The sequence below is a fragment of the Trachemys scripta genome, chromosome 7 (assembly GCF_013100865.1).
Source record: "Trachemys scripta elegans isolate TJP31775 chromosome 7, CAS_Tse_1.0, whole genome shotgun sequence".
Lineage (NCBI taxonomy): Eukaryota > Metazoa > Chordata > Testudines > Emydidae > Trachemys > Trachemys scripta.
This window is the reverse complement of record NC_048304.1, coordinates 7068123-7094351: the sequence shown is the minus strand read 5'-3', so window position 1 is coordinate 7094351 and position 26229 is coordinate 7068123. Positions and strand designations below refer to the sequence as shown.

The 26229-nt window shown below is 45.7% G+C and overlaps 2 protein-coding genes across 4 annotated transcripts in view; one reads left to right on the top strand and one right to left on the bottom strand.

Annotated features, from left to right (window-relative positions):
- The window catches only part of LRIG1 (leucine rich repeats and immunoglobulin like domains 1), a 132767-nt gene extending 123867 nt beyond the window's left edge, over positions 1–8900 (top strand). Inside the window, exons 14-19 of one of the 2 annotated variants that reach the window (XM_034775938.1) lie at positions 272–553; positions 1176–1595; positions 3641–3763; positions 4247–4393; positions 5513–5815; positions 6033–8900. In XM_034775938.1, coding sequence (XP_034631829.1) covers positions 272–553; positions 1176–1595; positions 3641–3763; positions 4247–4393; positions 5513–5815; positions 6033–6262 — 1505 coding nt within the window. In that variant the 3' untranslated portion in view covers positions 6263–8900. The other variant, XM_034775939.1, reaches the window with a different exon arrangement.
- A 474-nt stretch (positions 8901–9374) lies between these two features.
- The window catches only part of SLC25A26 (solute carrier family 25 member 26), a 126953-nt gene continuing 110098 nt past the window's right edge, over positions 9375–26229 (bottom strand). For both annotated transcript variants that reach the window (XM_034775940.1, XM_034775941.1), the window contains 3 exons: positions 21940–22004; positions 20811–20884; positions 9375–12531 (listed from right to left, as the gene is read on the bottom strand). In XM_034775940.1, the coding sequence (XP_034631831.1) occupies positions 12435–12531; positions 20811–20884; positions 21940–22004 (236 nt within the window). In that variant the 3' untranslated portion in view covers positions 9375–12434. The remainder of the gene's footprint in view (positions 12532–20810; positions 20885–21939; positions 22005–26229) is intronic.

Below are 26229 nucleotides of genomic sequence, written 5' to 3'. Positions count from 1 at the left end.
TAAACACAGGCCTCATCCCATTGGTTTCAGCCGCTCCAGTAGGGTCTCTGCCCGCAGCAATGAAAGTCTGACAGGACTAGAACGAGGGAAAATCTCGAATAACATTTCCCTTTAGAGGGAGGATGGTTTTTATTTGTTTCATAGCCTGAAGACTGATCCCAGAAGCAAGTGAAATTAGTTTAACGGAGGGTTTTCAGGTATCAGGAAGGTAGGTCTCCTTTCCCTAAGGCTGTTTGTCACTCTACCCCTCTGCCCCCTCTTCCCTTCACAGTGTTGCCTTCATTTATCAAAACCCCCCACGACATCACCAGCCGGACAGGGACGACAGCACGGTTGGAATGTGCGGCCAATGGCTTCCCCATCCCACAAATTGCTTGGCAGAAGGACGGAGGCACCGACTTCCCAGCAGCCCGAGAGCGCCGCATGCACGTCATGCCAGACGATGATGTCTTCTTCATCATGGATGTGAAGATAGAGGACATGGGCGTTTACAGCTGCACAGCGCAGAACTCTGCGGGCTCCGTGCTGGCCAACGCCACCCTGACTGTACTAGGTAAGAGCTTTGCTTCCTTGGGGATCCGGGCAGGGCAGGCAGAGGAACCATTTTGAGTTTCCAAAATGGGTTTTAGAAGGGAATGCTTGAGTTGTCAGAAGCCATAGCCATACTCATGGGACAATGGGGTTGGGGTGACGTCGGTAGGTTATGGTACTATGAAAGGACCCAGATACGTGAGAAAATAGTCCTGTTTCTGTTGCAAGTCAGCCTTCTTCTATAGGAGAAACCCATTAAGCCATGCTGTTTGCCTCCCCTGCCAAGGAGAAATATGCAGGAGGAAACTAAACTCTGCCTCCCTGCCCTACAAGTTATTAGTTTGTGACAGCTGTTATTCCTCCTCCAAAGTGGGAGACGATTAGCCTGGGGCATGGGTTTCTTGTGTAGGATATGGAAAGAAAACTAAAGCAGAACTGACAGTAAAGGCCCAGATTATGCCAGTTAGACATGGGCAGTGAGGCGTCCCTGGGGAAGCTGACATACGAGACCCTGTATTGTTTAGCCAATCTCTAGAACTTTGCTAATTGTGTCTTCAGAAAGGTCTGTTAGTTTGCTAACTCTAGATGATCTGAGTCATCACAACCCCCCTAAAAACTTAATATCTGTACTTAAACCCCTGTAGAGACACCATCTTTGATCCATCCACTGGAAGACCACGTAGTGTCTGTAGGTGAAACGGTGGCCCTTCAGTGCAAAGCAACAGGAAGTCCACCTCCACGCATCACCTGGCTGAAAGGTGACCAGCCCCTGGTAGTGACTGACAGGCATCATTTCACCCCTGGCAACCAGCTGCTGATTGTTCGGAATGTTGTGCTGGAGGATGCTGGGAAATACACCTGTGAAATGTCCAATACCCTTGGAACGGAGCGTGCGCACAGCCACGTAAGCATCTTGCAATCCCTTGGCTGCAGGAAGGACAGGACGACAGTGGGGATAATCACCATTGCAGTGGTGTGCAGCATTGTGCTGACGTCTTTGGTCTGGGTGTGCATCATCTACCAGACCAGAAAGAAGAGTGAAGAATACAGCGTCACCAACACAGGTAGGCTCCAACCCTGGCTAAGGGCTTGGGCCAGCGGAAACCGTTGCGTGCCAGAACATTCTGCTGCGGCTGAACGGCTGTGCCAGCCAGCCATAACTCCTACTTAAAAGGCTTATCTCAGTGATTTGATTCCCCATATCATCTGCCTCTGTTCAGGAAGCCTCGCCCAGCTGCACTAGCTGTCACTTGCTGTAGCAGACTGTTCAGTGCTTTGATTTACGGCTTGCCTGGCTCATCAGGTTCTCTCCCATCCAGCCGCAGACAGCCTCTCCTGGTTCAGAGCCTGACAGGTTTTCTCTGGCCACTGTCGGCAGCTGTGTTACAATCTGGGTTAACCCTCCAGGGTTAACCAGGCCTCATTTGTGATGCAGGAAACCCCTGTTTCCACCCAGGGTACTGCGCCCTCCACCCACCCACATATAACTCATGCAGTGAGATATCTCCAGCAATTCCTTGGGACAATGTGCAACACCTTCTAGAGGAAGTTTTCTGGTGCCTGGCGGCCTTCCAAAAATGCCACCCTGGTGCCAAACTCATGGCGTTGGGTTGAGAGCTTGAGGATGGGCCCTACTGAGGTCAGGAGGAATAATCAGTGGAAGCACCGGTTTGGCCTCTTGGACCAGTTCCTGGACTCTGAGCCAATGCTCAGTCTGATCCCTTCCTGGGATTTGCTGCCCTCCACTCTGTCCCTTTAATCTTCTCAGGAAGCAGGTGCAGTAGGTCTGGGGCTTTCAAAGCTGTGGCCGAAGGGAAGGTTTGAATGGAATGTCGTTTGCATGCTGTAAATGCAGTCGTTTCTGCAGAACATTGGAATTTTTTTTAAAAATCTCGAGACATTGCAGCGCTTCTCTCTTCCCCTTTCTGAACGGTGTCTGGTCAGTTCGTTACAGGGTCAGTTCTGGAAAAGGAGGGGCTCAGTGCCCAATAGAATTGAGTTTACATTTGGCATAGCCTGTGGTGGGAGAGGGGGACAGGGCTGGCCAGCGGTAGAACAGTCTAAGAGCTGAACCTGCCTAGTGACCCAGGATCTAGCCCTGGGGCTGCCGTCTGTGGGAAGGCTGTTTGAAAAACAAGGCCAGTTGCTGTGGTAAATAGTCAAATGGAGATAGTCCTCTTAAGTTCAGGTAGCAGTAATTTTAATAGGACACTTGCAATGGAGGGGAAGTAGCAGTTTTTTGCTCTCTTCCCCCCCACCCCTCCTAAAATCTTTCTGCCTTTCTGGTTCCTTTCCATAGAATTCAAAATAACCCCAGAGGAGCTGCAATGTGTAGGACTCATAGAGCCATTTTTCTCTTTCAGTGCATTTGCCTGAACATGTTCGCTTTGTGCTGGGTGATGAGCCAGCATAACGTTAAGGCAATTGCATATTTATCAGAGTGGCTGAAGTAAAATCAGGCTGAAGCTGACGCCCCGAGCAGCAGCCCCCTGGCCGGTTGTTACCGTTCCTCTCCAGTTTTGAAGTTTACTTTCGGCCTGGTGTTTTCATGGGCAGGGCCTGGTACAAAGGGAGTTTGTTGCTACCGAGCCACCGACAACCCATATTAAAAATTCAGAAAGCGACATTTATTATTCTGCACATTCCCCTCTTACTGACCAGAGGAATCCTGGCAGGCGTGTTTGAAGAGACACAGAGGCTGTAACTGCTCTCTCAGTTTGATCATAGGAAGCATGCAGGCCGCAGTCTTCTCTATTAACGTGGTTACGAAAGCTGTTGGGTCAGTCTCCTAAATAACGTAGGAACCCACGTCCCATTTTCAGAAGACCAGGATTTTCACAAGTCCCTATGGATTGGCGATGTCTAAATATTGAGACACTCAACTAGTGCCACCTTAAAGGGGCCCTCAAGTGTTCTGAAGAACCAGGCTGCTTTGGATGTCTACATTGTTGGGTGACATCTTAAAGTCATTGGTCACTTCTGAAAAGGGTGGCCTGAGTCTCCGTGAAAGTCCATGAAAGTCCACTTATGCTCCTAAGTCATTTTTGACAGCGTAACTCCTTGTATAGAAGTACTGGAGGTTCACATTTGTCTTTACCTCTTGTTGCAGACGAGACCATTGTACCACCTGATGTGCCAAGCTACCTGTCCTCCCAGGGGACTCTTTCTGACAGACAGGAAGTGGTCGTCAGAGTTGATAGCCAACAGCCTAATGGGCACATAGAGAACAATGGTAGGAATTGGATTCTAACATTTAAAAAGCTGTATCCACTCTTTGTGTGACAAGGGGTAACTAAAAGCATTAGTGCCCGCTACTCTTCTGCTCTTATTGTGAGCTGTTTGCAAGATCTACTCATTCATCAGGCCTGGGAGGTTTTGCCAATATTGGTCTAGTTCTATGGCTCCAGAATTACTAACAACTACATTCTAATACGAAATCCACTGGCATTGCCAAACCCCGCCTTCAGGCTTACAAATTAAATGCCAACATCAAACAATATTTTAAAAGACAACATGTTGGGTGGAAAGGTTAAATTTCTGGATTAAGATTATCATTAGTCTATAAAGCATTTGTTCCTTGAAAAATTGACTCAGAATTATCCACTGTTTCCATTGCAATCCCTTATGCTGTTTTTACAGTACGATAAATGACTGAATGTTTCGATTGAAAGAGCAGATGGTTGTAATCTTTAGCCAGCTGGGTCTTTTGTTATAGGTATGTGTCAGACTGATGCTGGAAGAGGTCCAGATGCTGAAGCGCCCACTGTAGCTTGTAGACAGCCAAAGCTATGTGTAGGATATAATAAAGACACTTGGAAGACTGAAGACGCAGCTGATGGAATGCTTGTTCCAGATAAGACAGGTACAAAACACATTAATCTGCAAAGACATTTCATGTTAGTACAGATCAGAAATCATTCGAGAGTCAGAGTGTTATTAACACTGAGAAGATATGTTGCCTAAAACAATGCCAAGAGTGATTCTCAGATGTGGACACGGCCCTTATATTTTTCTCTTGCTTATTTCTTCATCACAGTAGTTTGAGCTTAAAGAACAGCCAGAAAAGGGCAGACTTTTGACTCTGATTGGCATCACTGCAGCTTGATTGGGTGGTTTTTAAGCCATTCCTAACATGTAAGAGCTGTTTCAAACTGAAGGTGTTAGACATTTTCATCAGAGGCATCATAAAGGGACTCTTTAGAAGTTCAAAAATGAAGTTACAAGTAGTTTTGGGCACTACACCTGCTCCTCGGTCTCTTTGCCAGTGTGTGTGGTTTTCCAATCACATTTTCCTATTTTTAAAATATATTTTCTCTCTCATCATACTGTGTATAAGAGCCACTCAGACAGCATGGGAAACTAACTGATTCTCTAGGGGAAAATCTCTATAAACCCTGTTAACTGACCGAGTGCAGATAAAATAAACTTGGGCGAGGGGGGAATAGACTTCCTTCTCTTCCCTCTTTCACCTCTAGCCATCTTGGATGTTATACCTACCACCCATAAGCAAAATATTTTCAGATAGAAATGTGATTTAAATTGACGATGTTGGTTTAAAAACAACAACACTCAAAAGGCAACATATTCATTTTCAGCAACAGCTACCGCAGAATTCCACCTTCCTTTTCTTCACTGTCTGGTCAGCCATGAAGCAGGAACTAGCCATCGATGATAAATACATAACACCTGCAAGGTGTCTTTCGAGCTGCAATAGAAATAAACGTGTGGAATGGGATAGAGGGGCAGACCCAGTCGTTTCAACTACCGTCAGGAATACTGGGAAATCTAACGTTCTGAAAAAGGCAGGCGTTAACTAGATTTATAGGAAACCAAAGAACAATATATTGTTAAGTGACTCCCGTGTGGCAGAGGGGTGGCCTGAGATGTCTTATCTTTCTCCAACTTGCATGATGCTGTGATGACGGCTTCAAACTGACTGTACTTAACTTCAGTTATTGCCTTTTTCTCGCCCTCCACAAAGGGTACGGCCTGCCAGTTGTGTGCACTGACTGCAGCGGAAGTACAGATAGCATGAATGTCAACATTTACCCCCAGGATCCCGAATACTATTCTCAGCCAACTAAGACTATGGATAATGCACACCAAAATGCATTCAGCAGAAGAGAGCCAAGTAGGAGCCAGAGCAGAGGTAGCAACCCTCAACAGTGCGTTGGGATTACCAGCAGTCAGAGAATGGACACCGATAGGACTCTGTATCCCAGCAACCATGACAGAATGCCACCGTCGTCCTGCACGACTCAACCACGGCATGTGGACAGACAAGGTACGCGGTTTGCTTGGGTCTCTTTCCCTATACCATTCAGATTAATGTCCTGGTTCCTCTCATTGCCATGCCTTGCTTTTAGAAAGCTTTAGTAATCTTCAGTGTTAAACATGGGCTAGTTGTTTGGAATGATTATTATTTATTGTGTGCGTTGCGGTAATGGTGGCATTCTGAGCAGCAGCTAATCGAGCATTGTACTATCCTTACTTTCTTACAGGCGCTTCACAACCTTTGGCAAATGCTCCAGAGCATAGTAAGCGTCACTTAAAAGCTTCACCTTCAGAAGACTCAGTGAAGCAGCTAAAAGGGACTCCTGAAATTTCACCAACATCACTGGATATACAGGGTGAGGCTGAAGCTAAACAAACTCTTCTTTCCAATGGATACCTACCCAAATTACAGGACTCCACTCATGAGTTTAAGCCACCCATAAGATCAATGGACTGAGAGGGGAGAAACTGCCATGTGCAAATGAACAAACCTACTATTGACCTTAATTTTTTGCACAGAATACCTAGGCTACTTACTTCTACCTCAACTCTTGAACTGACCGCCTCTCCAAGGAAAAGGAAAACAAATGAGGTATGAGAAACAAGCTTGTGTGGGGAACAAACTCCTACTTGAGCGTCACCTGTTTGTACATAGTTTAAAACTTCAATGAGAAGTATTACTAGTTCAAAAGTTAACTTGCATATGAAGCACATAAATGCAAGGGACAATTGTGTAGTGAAAAGAAAAGTATTTGATACAGTTGTACATAAGAGTTTTCATATTATATATAAATATATATATATATATATCTTTTACAGAGGCTATTTTAATCTTTAGTGCATGGATAACTGAGTGAAACTTTACAAAGTTTTGGCAATATTGTTTTCAGTATCAGGTTGCTGTTAAATTTTTCAAGAGAGAGAATTCTGGTGCCTTAATGCATAAGCAGACCTTTAAAAACCCAGGCTGTTTCAAAGGAATTGTCATGCTTTGCTATGGAAATTCCTTTAGATCAAGCATTGATTGGGTTAGTTAGCACAAATCCCCCAACCCCAAAATTGATTGCACTTAGCATGTTTAAGCTCAGATCTTAAATTATTTCAAAGAAACGCTAAATAGAGTTTATAGGGAGAGCCAAGCATTTACCAAAAAAGAAAAAGTAATACATAGCAACGTGACTTTTTCCTTTATGGAAGAACTTAAAATTCATTACCCTTCAGAATTGCAGTGAAGAGCTAAAGGTTAAATATTATCTGTGATAGTCTGCAAATTACAGAAGAACAGCACAGAGGCATAAAGTTGAATTAAACTACTGTGCACACTTGCAAAAAGGAAAGCTAAAATCATTGCTAACAACAAAAATATATGCAGTAGGGGATGGGTTTTTTCTTTTTGCACCTGTCACAAACTTACCTGGCCTTGTCTACACCCACAAGTTGTAGCACTTAAAGTGGTACAACCCTTCCCCGTGCGAATGCAGGTATACTGCTCTAAAGGTAATGATGTGAACGTAGCTTATTGCTGTATGTACAGGGGAATAAGTCACACGAGTATCAGACATCTTTATAGAAGTATAACTGCATCCATACTGGGCTTGTAGCTGTATTATTGTCCCACTAATAAAAATCACACCCCTAATTTACCATTATACTGGCTGTGTGCACTCTGCCCGAGATACATGACCTATGGCACTGTATTAAGCTGTCTCTTTGCTGCACATACATCCCCTGATCAGTGTACACACAGACAATAATTGCTATCTCCTTGTATGTGAACATTGACTTCAGGCCCACGATTACCCCTTTGTGCCACAGTTCCAAGCTAGTCGGAAATAGACTGGTTTAGAAGCCAGAGTATATGGCGGTAGGTGGTCTTGCTGGTTCAAAGGGATGAGTACTACGTGTTAGTACAGGGTCTTTACGTTCATCCATGAATTTAAAAAAACACCTGGTCAAATGGCTCTGTCACTTATAACTTCAGGCTGAAGCTTTTTATTTTTAGAACGGCTGCTTCTGTTGGTACCTGTGGATGGATGGGTTGGTTTGGTTTCAGTTCTGCTAATACAAGTTTACTACACTTTGGTGATGACTACTCTGGGGAAAGGTTGGTTGGGTTTTTTTTTTTCCTTTTCTTTTTCTTAGAAGCAACTAAAGGCCAGTTTCATCAGAGCAGGGTCTGGTGGAAATCCTGCTCACGTCACTACGGGAACTCACAGCCGGTTTCAGAAGTCAGGGCAGTGAGACCTTTTCCAGGCCTTGATTCAGAAAAGCAGCTGTGTTCAGAACAATACTAAAGACCTATTACTTTTTTAAATGAGGGCCAAAGAGACCCACCCATATTATCCCAACTTCCATCTTCATTAAAAGACTGCCACCCTTAATAATCTGATTTCTCAGTCCTTTGAGTGGTGGCCTAAACCCCATTTCACTGTCAATTACTGACCCTGGCTTTTACGAATGAGGCATAAGTTAACCAGCTACCTGTCTAGACCAGTTTCTAACTGTAGACACATTTGCACTTTGTGGCAGGTGATTAATTATGTTGAGTGCCAACTTTTAACTATTCAGCAAATCAAAAGCAAAAGAGATGGACGGTAGTAAATAAATAACCCAACATGTATTTGTCCCATGAACTGAAAAAAATATGCTTTAGAACGAACTCTGAAAGTGAAAACAACAGTGGGACGTGAGTGGGACATACACAAGGAAGATGCGAATGACTTCATTGACCAATTTTGCTGGCAGAAATGTCATCACCGTTGCAAATATTAAGCACATTTGCCACATTAGCATTTGAAAATAATGTATTTTTAATAACGTTAACTGTTTCATGTTGTTACTTCCACTAAATATGTGAATCTGCTGCTTCTGAGAGGCAATGTGAAAGAGGAAGTATTACTTTTGTGTACAAAGTTATTTATTAGAAAATTTGGTACAATATTGTATGTTGAAAAAAAACGTAAAATATTGAAGTGTCTAACAAATGGCATTGAAGTGTCTTTAATAAAGGTTCATTTATAATATGACAGCTTTTTTGTTGGGAGTGAGCTTTGCAGAGTTTCAGATGAAAAAAATAAAACCCAAGCAGTTGCTTACACGCTTCTCTGTTTCTAATGAAAATGTGTTAACGATATCGGGACATAACCTTTTCGAAACATCCATTTGTCAAACTGCATTCAACAGACAAAGAATTCAGTATGATAGACCAACATTGGGTACTAGAAACATGACCCTGGGGGGGGGGGAGAGTTGGGAATTGTAGCTGAGATACACAGTGAAAAATTCATATGAAGTAAATTTCTAATATAAAAAAATATCAATTGTCTAAACGTCTCACAAACACCTCTCCATTGTGTGCCAAAGCCAGATGGTCTACATACAGGACAGCTTCAACTACATTTTTGAACCCTTCAGCCTTTCTTAGTCCCACTCGTAACACCATCACTACCTATAATAGAGGCTTCAGTTTCAGCTTCAGAGTTAAGGATGAGCTTAATTTTGCATTTAAAGCAAGTATTCAGTCTTCGTTGTGTGTGTGTGTGTTGTGGTTTTGTTTTTTGTTTTTTTACAGTGTAGCCTCTCCAAAAATACAGCTCTTTGAGAAGAGAGAGTTCTCTGAAAATATACAATAAAAATGTGGTCTTTAAGGAATGTACTGTCTAGTGTCAGACAACTTTTTTTGGGGCCCTTAATTATGGAATAACACAAACTTTTCAAACTTTACATATAGTTAAATCTCAATTGTATCTTGTGCATAGGCTGTCACTGAAGACCTTTTTTGTTTTTTAAGGATTAATGATCTCTTTCCCCTTCAGCAGGTCATGCTGAATAGTATTCTACTAGAGAGAATTCTACCACGGACTGCCCTCCTCCCTCATCGCTGCCATCTCCAACGGTGCTCGAGCCACAGATGTCCTTAGTTTGGTACCCTGGGGACTGATGTTGATTCCAGTGGCTCGCTGTACAGAGCCAGCCAGTTGCTGAAAGAAGTGTTGGGCCCTTAGTTGCGATGCTGTCCTAGAAAGTTTGTTACGTGGTAAACAGAGTATAGGTCCTTATATCAGCGACCACTACCATGCTCCACCTTCATTGCTTTTTACCTGCAGAGTAAGTAGCCTCCATATCAGCCCCCCTCCATTCTTCCACTCAGGGCAGGGTTGCATCATCTGGGGAGGCTGGCATGTCCCTCAGATCGGTCCTCAGAAACCAGGGGCCGTAGCAGCATGATCAGTGGTAGGTAAAGGAAAAGAGCTGTACCTGTCTTCGGGCATAAGCAGCACCAATGGGTTTTCATGAGCCTTTGTCGTAGACTGTGGTCCACAGCAAGAATCCCGGCGAGAAGGAAGCGAGATCAACCGACCAGTGGAGAGGTTCCTCCACTGTGAAAGCCCTTCCAGTTTCCACTGAGTGCAGTGCAAGAGACAGGCACCCAGCAGGAGGGACAATAGATGAAGAAATGGTGGTGCAGATTTTTAAAGATGTTCAAACTCATTGGTGCACTGATTGTTACTATGGTTAGTACATGGCATCGCTACAGAGCAGCGTTAAGCATCTTTGCGTAGCCATACTTTAACCTGTTTGGATATCTTGTATACTTAAGCTTAACTCTGAATTGCCTGGGTTTTGAATGCTTGGTTGTGGGATAGGCACCACAGCCTTGTCATGTATTTCACTCTAAATTACTGCTATACTCACTCTGTATATTTTAACATTGTCTTGGGCTGGGACTATGGAAGAGGCATGTGTGACTATTGTAATTACAGAAGTCTAGACGTCCATCCTTCACTTTGTTTGTAGTAAAACATGTAGAATAAGAAAAGGCTGATTCCAGAACTGATGTTTCAAAAGCACAAAACATGGACCCAAGAGAAATTTGAGACCTGTGCCGAGAATAATAAATCCTCCAGTATTGGCCTACTTGTTGAAAAGCAAACCAAGCCCATGCCCATAAAGAGCTTTGAGCCTGTAGCTAGCTTTTCCGAATGAATTCCTCTCCTGCCCCTGCCCCTTCCCCCATCCAGAAAAAAGGGATCAGCTCTACAATGGAGAAAAGTACATTGTGTAACATCATTAACGAGAGTGCCCTGATGAAACCTGCAGCATTGTTACAGCATCATGGCAGGGAGCGGAATCAGCCAGCCAGTTGGGACTAAAATTGCCCTAGGGATGAGCGTGGGCAATGATGGGTAGAAATTCCAGTTTTTAAGAATTAGTCCCTTTTTCTCTGCAAATTTTCCCCACTGTTTTCTGAGCAAGGGCTAAACTTCCGGACCCTGCATAAAGACAGCCCGTTTCTCCATGTATTTGCTTAACAGTGAAAGGGTTTTCTTCAGGGGAAAATAACTACGCTGTAGTACAGACCAAGCTGCTGGTGTTACTGCAGATCTGAATTTGGCTCTGTGTTATAGTGCTATCAATTATATTTGCATATATTTTTATTAGGATGCTGCCTCACTGCTTCTACAAAACCTTATTGTGGAAGTGCCTTCAATTCAACTGCAAGGTAGTTTCAGGTTCTTAATATAGCTCTTTAAAGGTGTAACTAAGCCAAGTTGCTGCTGTAAATTTGACAAGATTTTTTTATTTTTCAAAATCTTGGACTTTCTAGTGATAATTTTAATTGAGCTGAAATAATGGCTTTTTGCCAAGCAGCTAATGTTTGCTTTTTGGCCCTGCACATATTCCACGAACTGATTTTAACTACGTCTTTATGCTAAAGGAAGAATTTAAGTAGAGTCCAAGAACAGGCTAGCATCACCCTTCAGAACTCTTATACGCAATCTGCCATTTCAGCGAGGAGAAAAACCTGTGTTTTCTATTTGTCACTTGCATTCTGCAGCCAGATCTCTCCCGTTCTGTGCTTCACTGCTACAAATCCAGATCTACTTCAGCTTTTGGTAGAGAAAGAAAAAAAAATAAAGGCAAGAGCTGCATTTCTGTTCATAGGCAACATTGTTGGATGGGCTACCTGGAAAATAATACAGCGTTGTACTTTTCCTGGAGAAATCTGAGTCTAATTAAAACCCCCACACTGGTTACCAAGTAAGAGTGTTTGCTATGCACCTGCAGGTATAACCGGTGGGATAAACTTTCAAAATATGGCTCAAATCAGAAACAAATGGGCATTATTTTTCCCCAGCAGCCTCCCAACTAAGAATACTTTCTACAGTCTTTAAATGCCTGCTGATGGCAGCTATGTCAACTCTTCCACGGAACTAAAAGCAGCCCCAATGCTGAGGAGCCGGTGTCTCTAAATAATGAAAATTCATTTTATTCCATTTTTGCTGCTCAAACCATGTTCTTTTGGTTTACAAAACGGTTTCCTTGCAGGAGTTCTGATAATGCTGTTTGCAGATGCTGTAATTAGCTGTTTACCCCCACATGTTCCTTTTTTGGCACAAGTCTCTAGGACTTCACTGCTTTCCATGCTGGGAAATTTTAAGTTAGGGAAATTGGATTATTGAAGGACTTTTTTTTATAGTGAAAATACGAGTTTAGGCTGTTGACCAGCTCCTCGGCTCCATAAAGAAGCCTGAGAAGGAGCGTGAGTACTTTGATGAGTGAATTCTTTCTGGAGAGCAGCAGATCTTTGGCTCTTCGCTACGATTCACAGGAATCTCTGTTCCAAGTCAGCGCAGCAAGTTGCGAGTTTTGTCGTATGTCCCAAGGAAGATGAATCCTCCCAGACTGATTGCTGTCATTCGAGGGACAACACCTGCAAACAAGCTGAAAGAGAAAGGAAAAAATGCTTCACCTGTGGTCGTGGCCTAGCAATGAGAGATGTTACCCGTTTATCACTCCACACACAACCTTTTAGCAGGGCTGTATACACCAACTTTATCTTGATGATTTCTTGAGTGTGTTCGTGCAGAATTACCTCCTCTCTAAGGTACGTAGATAGCCTCTATTACTGTCGTATCTGAGCACCTCCCAGTCTTTAATCTATGTATCATCAACAACCCTGGGAGGTGGGATCCCCATTTTACAAATGGAGAAACCAACAAAGTGAGGCTAGAGGTTTGTCTGCACTTCGCTGAAATGCAGTGGAAGGGGTTGGGAAATGCAGAATGCAAAGAGATGCACTCGAACTGCTCCGCGTGGACAGCGCTGGCGCAAGCTCAAAGGTACAAGGTACATCGTTCACATTAACACAGTCCTGTTCGAAAGAGGACGTGTTCATGCGAACTAGGTACCTTTGAGTTCACACCAGCTGCGTCCACACGGGGCAGTCACAGCGCAACCTTTTGTGCTCTGCAATTCACATCCCCGTAGTCTATACTGTGCCCCCCATAGCCTAGGACCTAGACCCTCAAACATATTTAGGTGCTTAACTTCCATTGAGAATCTGGGCCTAAGAGACTTGCCAAAGTTCACACAGGGAAGGTGATTGCACCCAGGTCACCTGATTTCCCGGCTAGCACCCTAACCTCTGGACCATCCTCACCCTCTACTTCCTTCGACCCCACAAATAATCAGTTACCACCCTGTAATTCAGTGTTTTATAAAAAGAGGCGAGAACAATCAAATACCAGATCCAGTATCTGTGCTGCTCTCAATGAAAGCAGGAACGGAGCTAACAGCAGTACTAGCAGTGGACTGGCATAGACAACGATTGGGAGAACTAGTAATAAACTCGCTACAGTCACTGCAAAGTAACAAAACCATGAATGGTTAAAAACTACCCAGTCTGTCTAGTGGAAGCCACAGTAACCTCCAGTTGGGAAGGGGGTCCGTTAACCTCAGCAAGCAAATCACCTTGATACACTGCTGAGCAAATGACACTCCTCCAGCATTTGATTTCAAAAACTGTACCACGGTAGAGCAGCAGCAGGAAGACCAATCACGACACGACCTGATATCATTCAACGTAGCCAAAGTAGTTCTGCCTGCTCCTACACCCTGTCTGTAACGGGAGCAGCCCCTGGAAGTTCAGTATCAAGGACTAGGTGGGCCATAAATTACTTCATCCATTATTGGGTTTATGAACCTCGGGACTGACCACTGTACACATGTGCCCTGCTGCACTGTATGTAAGATTTTAAATGTTGGGCAGTTTAAGGCCTATGTCCCTTTAACCCACTCTTCAGCATTTAAGCACACGGAATGGGTGATCTTGCCCAACACACAGTGCGTGATGTAAAAGTGACATGCACCGAGGTGGATTAAAGATAGAGATTCTGCTGTCCCTGGCTTCTGTGGACTGGACTGCCCGGTAACGTTAATCTAACCGAGTCAGAGTTTCAACTGTGTAGCTTTTACACCAGTATTGTGAGTAATTCCTGTGTAATACTGTTAGTCCTGGGGCATGAGAGATCATCTGGAAGCAGTGCATATTCCCAAAGCAATTCAGGGACCCTAATCCTCACTGCTAGTCAGACACTGTGCTTGGTAAGCCTCCAACTGCACTTGCTTTGGTTTTGTGATAATGATCTGTGCTCTGGGGCCTGGAGCATACAGGCGGATGGAAACGTTTTATGGCTGCTCTAGACAGCCATTGGGGCTATTACCATAATTATAGCTTTGAAACAGAGTAATTTGTACAAGGCATACACTGACAGAGCACTCAAAGGGTAAATCCTACGGTACAGCGTTGTTCTCCAGCTACACATCATCCTTCTCCTGTGGAATCACACCAGCCTCTTACTGAAGCGCTGCAGACGTTCGTTTACTGTTCAGTCCAGCACAGCCACAGCTCTTAAATAAGCAAAGCTGGATAACTTTGAGTATGTGAACTAGAAGCTGCATCTCTGACCTCATCTCTTATTGCATCCCCCTCAGCTCCACCAATGGCCTCAGCTGGCCTCAGCATCCTATTGATTTCCTTCTGCTCTCGCATATTTGCCTTTAACCGTGTGGCAATCCCAGGCCTGGCTTACCAAGCTACCAGCTTTTCCTCCGTTGCATAGAGAACAGCTGGTGATCTGGCTAAGGCACCGCACAGACTCTGGAGATCTGGGTTCTCGTCCCAGACTGTCCCCTCAGTTACTCAGCTAACCTGTCTCTGCCCCACTTCCCCTTCTGCAAACGGGATAATCACACTCACTTTCGTTCATGCTTTGTCTGTTTAGACTGCAGACTCTTCCGGGCAGGGACTGTCTCACTAAGGGTTTGTACACAGGGCCCTAATCTGGGTTGGCGTCTCTAGCCACTACTGTAACACAATGACAACAAAAGATTGGTTAGTGGGCCTAGATCAAAGCTGAGCATTTTAACAACAAAGAGGTCCAGGAGCAAGTGGCTCCGATGCACTTTCCCAGTCTGCGTGTTGAACTGGTTAGGAGAAAACACAAATGCAGAAATCAGAGACGGTAGGCTCCTGATTTTCCAAAACCCCATTATCCAAAGCTCTGCACTAGCCGAGTCCCCAGCCTGGGAGATGAGAGGGTTTGGGTTATGCAGAGGTTTGGATAGTGGAGCACAGACTCGGGGCAGCCACGGGAGTGACACCCAACTCCTGCTGGCACAAGGTGCAGGGGAGGCTGCAGCCACAGCAGAGTCAGGGGGCGTGGGGGGGGCGTCTCTCTGCTCTACCAGGACCACAGCCACCCACCTGCACCTTGCACCTACGATAACCAGGGCAGGGTCAAAGGCGCGAGGGAATGGAGCCGTGACACCGGAGCTGCAGAGGGCTCCTGCACTGCCGCGCCTGCCCTCTCGACTATCCGAACTCCCGCTTAGCCGAATACAATCTGCGTCCCTAGGGCTTGTCAGCTCACCGGGAGTACCCCGTCTGATTTCCAAAGCGAATCATCGCCAGCTGTGTAATGCAGGGACGGCCAACCTGAGCCTGAGAAGGAGCCAGAATTTACTAATGTACATTGCCAAAGAGCCACAGTAACACGTCAGCAGCTGCCATCAGCTCCCTTCACCCCCGCTCCCAGCACCTCCCACCCACTGGCAGCCACACCGACCAGCACCTCCCGATCTGCTGTTTTGTGGCATGCAGGAGGCTCAGGGGAGGGGTGGAGTGGGGGCAGGCCTGTGGCAGAGCCCGGCTTGAGCAGTGAGCACCCCCCGGCAGCCCAGGAGTCGGTGCCTAGACAAGGAGACACATATTAACTTCTGAAGAGCTGCATGTGGCTCCGGAGCCACAGGTTGGCCCCCCCTGGAATAATGCCTATGTGCTATGGGGGTGTGCTCTGATCCCGTGCAGCCTGCCACCCCCAACTTATAGTGCCTAATCCTTCTAGTATTCATGTTCCCATTATTTGCCATTTTGAATGCAACTCTTCACCCGTGTTTCTCCAAGCCCTGGAATATTTATTCCCAAATGCTTGGATCCTAAAGTCCATCAGAACCTTGAGGCACTATTTTGACAGGGATCCTTCTTGCAATAGGAAACAAATCCCCACTTCAATAGAAAATATCAGAGGCCACTGCTTCAAGTAACCCACTGGACAGGCCCCTTTACTCAGCACTACAGGTTAGATCGTTTTGCATTTCCTAAAGCAGAGAATCCTTAAAGGCTGATGGCTAGTCTCTATTCACACTTGGGATCACACTTGGAAGAGTCGCGCGGTTAGGGCCCAACGCTGGAACGGGTGCAATAGTGTGTGTGCACCTGCACCTATTGGGAAACCTCGCTTAGCAATCAAAATAGGGAGCTAGGACCCCTGGCTTGTGGGCCCTATTGTGCCACCATCTAGGAGGGCAAGCTCAGGCAACTCCTTCCACTTCACTCTTCCAATGGGGAAAACAACACTTGCCAATCTCCCAGCTTGGTTGTAAGGCATCATCGATGGCTGTAAAGTGCGACAAGCTAGGGTTACCATATTTCAGCAAGCAAAAAAGAGGACGGGAGGAGCCCCGCCCTAGCCCCGCCCCTGCCCCTCCCACTTCCCGCCCCCCCCAGAACCCCCAACCCTCCCCCCGTTCCTTGTCCCCTGACTGCCCCCTCCTGGGACCCCTGCCCCTAACTGCCCCCCAGGACTCCACTCCCTATCTAAGCCTCCCTGCCTCTTGTCCCCTGACTGCCCCAACCCTTATCCACACCCCCACCCCCAGACAGACCCCTGGGACTCCCACGCCCCATCCAACCACTCCCCACCCCATCTAAACCCCTCTACTCCCTGTCCCGACTGCTCCGATCCCTCTCCCCACTCCTGCCCCCTGACAGCCCCCCCCAGAACTCGCAACCCATCTAAACCCCTCTGCTCCCTGTCCCCTGACTGCTCCGATCCCTCTCCCCACTCCTGCCCCCTGACAGCTCCCCCCGAGAACTCCCAGCCCCCCACCCCCCGCTCCTTGTCCCCTGACTGCCCCCTCCTGGGACCCCTGCTCCTAACTGCCCTCCAGAACCCCACCCCCTACCTAAGACTCCCTGTTCCTTGTCCCCTAACTGCCCCCTCCTAAGACCCCCCAACTGCCCCCCAGGACCCTACCCCCTACCTGTACCCTGACTGCCCAAAACTTTCTCCACGCCCCCCCAAAAGGCCCCCCCCATTTCTTGACTGCCCCCTCCAGAACCTCCCTGCCCCTTCTCCTGCCCCCTGGCCCCCTTACCCTGCTGCTCAGAATAGGGTGTTGGGCTCTGTGCGAGCCGGACACGTGGCTGCGCTCCCCAGCACAACAAAACCCGGTCCCTGTCCCTGCACAGTGCTGCCGGACCGGGCTGCAGGGGAGAGCTGCCCCTGGCTCAGAATGCAGGGCGGATCCGGCTCCTCTACAGCTGCTCCGGAGTCCAGCCCGGGACTTCCCTGCAGCCCTCCCAGCCGCTCGCTCTGCTCTGCCGGGGGAGGGGGGAAATCCCGGACATTGTGAGTGCTTTACAAATTCCCCCCCGGACGCTATTTTTAGAACAAAAAGGAGGACATGTCCGGGTAAATCCGGACGAATGGTAACCCTACGACAAGCTCCTTGGAGAAAAGGTGCTGGAAAAGTGCAAGGCGTCCATGCACAAGTCTGCCCTAGTGCGTGCAGCTTAGAAATCGCTCACCTAAACTCCCATTTGCAAGTGCAAATAACTGTGGCGACGTGCACATTGCTCCTTTAATCTCACCCATATTCTATCCATTGAGAAATATCTATTAATGGAGGCCTCTCTCTCCCCCTCTCTTATGGGCAGAAAAGGATGTGAATTTGTTGGCATGAAGCACATGGATTTACTAGGTGCAAAACAGGAAGTGAGTCCTGCACTCTGGTTTTAATAATGTGGCAAGAGGCAATGCATCTCTCTGCCCCAGAATTCCTTCTCTTCAAATCTGAGATTTAGTAGAGAAGCCATAGATTATTTTACATTGCTGCCAGCCAAAAAGCCCGACACTTTTCCTGGTTTTGATTAATACATTTATAATTGGCAGCAGGCACGGCCGTCTCTGCATTTATTTTTCCCAAGGCTTTCTTCCTTCTCCTCGCAGCTGACACAGTTTGGCCATTTTTGCATGTTTCTGTTCTCAGGATTGCTTATTATTTTGCTTTCTCTTGGCTGTGCAGCGTTGAGGAGAGCTGGGTTACCCTTTGGTTCTATTGCATCAGTGGCACAATCTGAAGACAGAGTTTGAATTCTGGTTGGCTAAATGGGCACTTGTGAAACAGGCTTGAAAGAACACAAATTATGTGCAACAGAAAGGGGGGATTTAGACGTCGAATAGGAGTGTGGTGCTTAACTGCTATTTGTCCTTTTGAAAATAGATCCCATGGTCTTCTAAGCATATACAATGCTGTACAGTGCATGAAACCGGCCCACAGACAAGGGTCCTACAAGTGCTAGCTCAATGCGGCCTGAGACAATACAAAACGAACAGTCTGGGGTGGGCGTAACAGCTGGAATGCTTCCTGGAATAAGGGTCCAAGAACTTCCTGAAATTTGTTTTGAATTATTTTCCAAATGTGTCAAAAGAATATTGAATTTTTACTAGTTGTGTGACCAGAAATCGGGTGTTAAGGAAAATTATCTGTAACTAGACTGGAGAATACACATCCAGGGATGTGCAGACACAGCACTGGCTATCGAGTTGGTTTCTAAACCCTAAAGCAGCGAAGAGTAGCACTGGCAAACAGGCTGATCTAGAAGGGTATGAGAAATGAAGCTAGAGATTTGCATAATGAGTCTGATTGTGGAAGGGGGAAAAACAGCAACACCTGTTGCACCCATCCAGACCTGCATTTGTTCCCAATGTCTAGTTAATGCTCCATGTGGATTTTGCGCATGTCACTCCAGTAACTACAGATTTAATTAGCTCATAGCATATGTATGACGCCAATCCCAGAGGCACAATAACACAACTACCAGTTGAACCGCATACGCCCACTGGGTGCAGGTGGAATCTAGGATTTATGGTTCAAAACCACAGGCCTCTCGCATGTGGACTGAGGCAATCTACATTAGCTATCATTATTTTAGGACTTGTATTCTGTGTAGGCTACAGCTAGTCACTACTGAATGACTCACTGATTCTCCCACACAAAGAGCACAGCCCACTACGAACTGACCAGGTATCCATGCAAATCAATACTAATTTACACGCCTGTGGCATCTTTTGTCCAAGGCTCTCAAAACGCTCTACAAACACGAATGAATGAGTCCTCACAACTCCACCATACGGCCAGGAAGCATTGTTCCCATTCTTACAGATGGGTAAACTGAGACCCAAGGAGGCTAGGTGACTCACCCAGCATCACACAACAAGTGCCTTCCAAAGCTGAGCGGAAACCCAAGGCCTTCTGACTTGGTCCTTATATACTAGACTATGATGTTTTCTTATGAGCTAAACATGTCCTGCTGCCACATTGCTGCAACTGATATTCTTGCCTATTAGGTGGCTAATTATTTCGGGAGACAGAGCTGTGCAGAGCTGATCAGACTGATGCTTTGAGCTCTGTCGCTATTCAGATTTTTAAAAAAAAAATATATGCATTTTTACTAGGAAAATGATTTAATTGGGGATTGGTCCTGTTTTGAGCAGGGGGTCGGACTAGATGACCTCCTGAGGTCCCTTCCAACCCTCATATTCTATGTTTCTATGAACTCCAAGTGGGTGTTTTGTTGTTCTTCAATGCATAACATTTAATGATGCATGTTAGAGTCAGAAAACGCTGCTCCCACACACATAATTACACACACACACACACACTACATATGTACATATGTAATTAATGTGTTATTCAATGGAAATGCTCTGCCCTGGATGTCCTGTGTAACCTCAGGCAAGTCCCATACCCTCTCTCTGATAACCTGTTTCCCCATTGATACTATTTGCCTAAGTGACAGGGTGCTACTCATGTCTGGCACACCTGAGCAATTCCCCACTGAGCAAGGCAAAAGGACTGAAGGGTTAGCCCACAAGGGATGTCTTCATTCTATGAAACTCCATGCGTAGAAACCTGAGCGAGGCAGGAAAAAGGAAGAACAAGCTGTGGGGTGCACATTTCAAAGCGGCTTCCCTCAGTTTTCCTGCCCTCTGTATTTCAGCACGTTGAAGCATTTTTCTGGGGCTCTGGGCCTGTTTCCTGCTGGGCGATGCTGTGGGGATGGACTGGGAGTTGCTGATTTATAGCTTTACACGGCGCCACGCGGTGACTGAAATGCAGAATTGCAGCACCCCATGGAGAGGAAGGGAAACACCTGCAAATCCCAGTTTCAGTTTCTTGGCTTTTAGCTTCCTCTGCTTTCTTGTCTGGGATGCTAGGGACGGAGGCTGTTGGTGTCCCCTCCTCCCGCTAGGCTTCCTGCTGGGGAAAGAGGGCAAGAAGGGGCAGAGGTGACGTTACACAAAGAAAGTTCCTGGGTAACTGTGGAAAGCTGGAGGAGGATTGGCTGTAGGGAGGTGCCTGCACCAGGCTGGCCTGGCTCTTAGGAAGGGGTAATGATTCTTATTGGTTAATATTTGTAAGGCAGTAGCTCCTAGAGGCTCCGTTGTGTCAGGTGCTGTACACACACATACCTGAATGACTGCTACTTGGCCTTGTGAACGGCGAGTCAATTCATAGTTTTTTTTATAGCGCATTAAACACACACACACACACTTATCTATCTCATAGATATTCTCTCACAAGATAGTCCTTACCCAGGTAGCCCTTGTGACCTCCAGACACTGTGCAGGGCAGAGAGTACGTTCCCACTGGCATTGCTGGAACCAGCCTGTATCACAAGAACAGAGAGCCCATAATTCAATCAATCACCAGTTGGATCCAGTTATTTATCAAGCTACCTATCCATTTACACTGCGCAACAGAGCAATGGGACTGTCTAGTGGCCCTAGTTCGGAACAAAACCCAGCTCTTATGACTTGGTCCCACGCTCTAACCAACACGCCATGCGCCCTCCTTGATACATGTCTGCTGAATGAGGCTGTACTGTACAAACACACACAAAGATGCAGTGCACACTCTTTACAGAACGTGATGTGTGTCTAGAACACAGCACCAGTCGTCAGATGAGGTGCAAATGGCCAGTGAGAAATAGCTGATTCCTCTACTCAGGGACATGGCTGGTGGAGAGAATTGACCCGTATGGGGTGACTCGGACTCCATCAGCGCAGCCCCTTAAAGGATAACAACGTATCCCAACAGCGTGTACCAGCTGCTTGCATTTTAACCGTCCCACAATCTAGACCTGCTCGGGACGAGGCTAGATGGCTCGTTCATTAAAACAACAGTGGCACAGCTACATTAGCACTCCTGCTTTTGCCATCCCTGGCAGAGTTGCAGCAATGGTTTGAAATTCTAGGAAAGAAAGTCTGGCGTCAGGCCTGCCTATGGAGAGCAATGCAAACAATCCCCTGTTGTTAGAAAAACTCACAGAGGAATCAGTTCCTGCCTGGATTTTTAATTTAGGGAGTTTGACCCTATAAGGAATGTGTCATTAAGACTTTTGCATTAACCACTGGTAGCCTAGATTTCAGCATATCCCCAGGACAACCTAGCACAAAGCAGTGACGTCTTAGATGGCTCCTTTGGGAGACCTGAGGAGGGAGGTGAAAGAACAAGAATAGTAATTACAGGGCAAAGTAAAGCAACACCAGTTTTATCCATGCATGTAACGCACATTCACATCAGTTCCTGGCTTAAACTACAAGAACAGAAGTCATTAGTGATAGGTGTGGTGCTACATTTCATTTCGTTGCTACCATGCAGAAGTTTTGGCACTGTGGCCCATGCACCTGTCCATTTGCTCAGCGTTCTTTCATCTCTTACCTTTGCCAACATAATTCTTGTCTTTGCTACATCTAGAGGTGTGGTGACTGCAGCTGCAAAACCACCTGAGCATATTAAAATACCAAACACAAGTGAGGCATTGTTTGCTGAACATGTATGCCACCCCGTCGATAATTCCCACAGCCTGGGTCAAAAACATTTCACTATGCATGCTTACAGCATGGTTCTCAGTTCAAAATTTGGGGATGTTTACAGTGTCTGTAGATAGAGTTTATTATTTTGCATCTACAGAAAAATCATTATTTAGTATTAATTATTATTTTTATTATTATTGTTATTTTTACTCTATTATGGTAGCACCCAGGAACCCTAATTGACACTGGAGTTCCATTGTGCAAGGCGCTGTACATATATATAGTAAGAGACAGACCCTGACCCAAAGAGCTGATAAGATAAGAAAACAGTTTCCATTTTAAACACCTACATATTGTAAAGCAAATGAAATTGCTCGGGCCATGTCTACACTACCCGCCGGATCGGCGGGTAGTAATCGATCTATCGAGGATCGATTTATCGCCTCTCATCTAGACGCGATAAATCAATCCCTGAATCGACGCCCGTACTCCACCTCGGCAGGAGGAGTAAGTGGAGTCGACAGGGGAGCTGCGGCAGTCGACTTGCCGCTGTGAGGACGGCCAAGTAAGTCGAACTAAGATACTTCGACTTCAGCTACATGAATAGCGTAGCTGAAATTGCGTATCTTAGATCGATCCACCCCCCCCTCCAGTGTAGACCAGCCCTCACTCAGAAAGGAAATAAGCACAGAATATTTTGCTCTGTCTTTTGAGAGTGAAATTCTGACCAGACAGATAAACTATACTAGATAGGTAGATATATTATCATTGATTTATTTTACAGTGGCACCTAAGAGCACCAGCCATGGGTAAGGACTTAATTGTGTGGGGTGCTGTGCAGACATAGCTAAAGTAGTATGGATGAAAAGGTGCTACACCCCATAAATAGGCAACAGAAAATAAATATGGCGATTAATGATGTCCACAAGACACTCGATCTGGAACTCCATATCCAGGGAGTTTGGATCTGGAATTACCCTGTTAAAGGAAGCAGGGGTCTTGGAGCAGTTGGATGGGCCCTACTGATAATCCAGTAGAACCTCGGAGTTATGAGTTACAAACTGACCAGTCAACCACACACCTCATTTGGCACCAGAAGTATGCAATCAGGCAGCAGCAGAGACCCCCCCCAAAATGAAAATAAAAAGCAAATACAGTACAGTACAGTAGTGTTAAATGTAAACTACTAAAAAAATAAAGGAAGAGCAGCATTTTTCTTCTGCGTGGTAAAGTTTCAAAGCTGTATTAAGTCCACGTTCAGTTGTAACCTTTCGAAACAACCACCAGAACGTCTTGTTCAGAGTTATGAACATTTCAGAGGTACAAACAACCCTCATTCGCAAAGTGTTCATAACTCTAAGGTTCTCCTGTAATCTCGCTTACAATACAGGCAAATGCTACTTCAGAAAGAAACAAAATGGAGTAGTCATGACACCTGACAGCCCAATCTGTTTGTGGCTAGGGGGATTCTGCAAAGTGATCAATCATCCAGGCTCTCGAAACTCCTCTCCCTTCCAGGTTAAATATTTTTCCATTACAAAGCGTTTTCTTCTTCTGGCTCCCCTGCCTCCCCCCTCCATCACCATCGTGTCAAGCATCCTCTTCTTTCAATGCGTTTCCATCCTCCCTATCCTCACCACTCTCAGAGCACATTACTTTCACTCAGAAGGGCTGGCCCAGCTGTGACTTCCTTGGTAATAATCAGTCATCAAGAATTGTGCAGGGACAATGCAACTGGCTTGCTATGCCCTCCCAAGAGACAACAAGCCTCCAGCAAACTAAGATCCCAGTTCTGATCCTGCTTCCACTGGTGTAAATCAGCCGTAATTCCACTGAAGTCAAGGGAGCGGCATCATGCTAAAGCTACGCAATTGCAGAATTGGATCCCAAAGAACAGACAGGGCCTAACAGGCCCCCCCGCACACACACACTTTTAATTCAGTGACTACAACCTCTGCCTCTTTCACTATCCAGGGGCTATTCTATTCTGTTCTCTATAGGTTCTTATACCACCCTCATTAGCACAGGAGCCTCTTCCAATCCCCTTAAGCAACCCCTTCAACCATTCTCTTTATTCCCCCCTCTAAATTTAACTCTGATCTCTCACTCTTTCACTCCCAGCCACAATATTTTAACTCAAAAGGAGTAGCTCAAACACAGCTAGAGATGCACCAAAATAAATATTTACCTTTCGTTAACAGCGCAATATTAAGAAAAGAAAAGAAAAATCTTATTCTCTGGGGTTTGTATAAACCCAGTGTATGGAATATAGAGAGATTGATCTCAGAGTGGTAGCCGTGTTAGTCTGTATCGGCAAAAACAAGAGAAGTCCTTGTGGCACCTTATTGATCTTCTCCAGGGGGAAGATGGGACCTCTTTAAATCTGTAAACTACTGCAAATCAGATTTATCCACTGGCCGGTGTTTTAACTCTGCTCTCTCTCTCTTCTGAGTTTTCCAATATCAACATAATTCTTCATGTAAAAAGAAGGCCAACTGGCTCTTTGAGTAGCTTTCTATATCAACTGCATGGGAGAAACTTCTTATGATTCATAAAGGAACATTCAGTGACAATTAGGTATTCGTTGTCTGGTATGTCTACGGGCGAGCCCGTGGTTCTCAAACCGATCAGGGAACTTCAAGCAATAAGTGGCTCAAGGTGCCCAGCTTCTCCTCACAGTAGGTTGGTTGATCAGTTTTGCTTTGGAGGGGGCTATGCCCCTGTAAGAAGCAGAAAAAGGGTTTACATTCAGGAAGCCAATATGAAGACCTTTAGCAAATCAGACTATGTGCCAGCCCATTCTTGCTCCATATTAACTTAAGGTCAGACTTCTTTTCCATTCTAAGCCAGTTCTGGACTAAATGACCAACTGGCCTTGAGAGAACAATTTGGTTAGAACCTTTCGTGCTAAAGTCAATGCTGTATTTTTAAAGTAGCTAAAATAATACTCATAAACACTTCCAAATTAACAAGGCTGGAAAGTGAAGTCTTTCTTTTACCCACAGAACAGGATTAGTGTAAAACTCTGAAACAGGGATTTTAGTCCTGCTTGGAGTGCAAAGCTCAGGGCCGACGATGGAGTATTACCAACGTCCCCACAATGTTCAATTATTTTTCTTAACTGAGCTTGGCAGTTTCTTAAAGCATTCTTAGTCCTAGCAAAGTTTCTCATTAGCAGTGGTATAAATCTAGGCTGCTACAGTGCCTGGATTGTGTACAAATTACTCTTGGATACAATGTCTCCAAACGTTCTTATCCAGTGGTTTAATCTAGGCTGAATAGTTCTCCATTTTCCCAAATGTCTGTTTGGATCTTTTCAGCTCTTTTGCCATTAGCATGTCAATTTCCCCCTTTTCCCTCACCAGGAAGTATTTCTTACAGATTTAAGAATTGATTTAGAATGATGACAGCACCAATAATGTGCTTCATGAGCACAACTTGCAGCAACGTAACAGCTAAATTAAATGCAAGTTTGCATATGCTTGACTAGAACTAAAATTTATAGCTGGCAGCGATTGGAGCCATGTTTTATACAAGGCAATGGGACTGACAAAATCAATTTGCTCCACCTTTATTCCAAAATGCCAAAGATAATTGTTAGGGTAACCTCAGAAGGTTTATTACTTTCCAAGAACAATTTTATTCACAGGCTACAGCTAATAAGGCAATGGTCCTGTTTGCATTACAACTATAACTGTAGTTGTAATGCAACCAGGGGCCCTGGTTTATAAATGGAAGGAAGTTGTAGTGTAGACAGGACTGACCATTTCAAAGAAGCGCATTAGAAACTGGACTGTCCAAAGTGCATGCATGTGTCGCGGGTTCTGTCAGGCACCGTGCAAAAACACATCCTGTGGATAGGACAGAGGGCAACTTGTTTTATGCTTCCTCTCCTCTCACCCTGCAACATACCTGGAGGCAAGGTGGGGGGGGGGCAAACTATGCCCCAAGACACCAGCAGGTAGAGTGCAGAGAAGATGCTTGGGCCTGCTGAGCGATAAGGCAGCACTGGAGAGACAGGCCAGCACAAAGGACTCCGGAATCAGGAGAAAAAGTCCCCAAAGTTCACCAGAAAGTTTGCTGGCCCCTTCAACAAACCAGGATCCAACCAGGCACCCAGTTCATTTTTCACATAGCTGCAGGTGACACCACTGCAACCACCAGGTGCTTCTAAGGACATTATGGGTGAAATTCA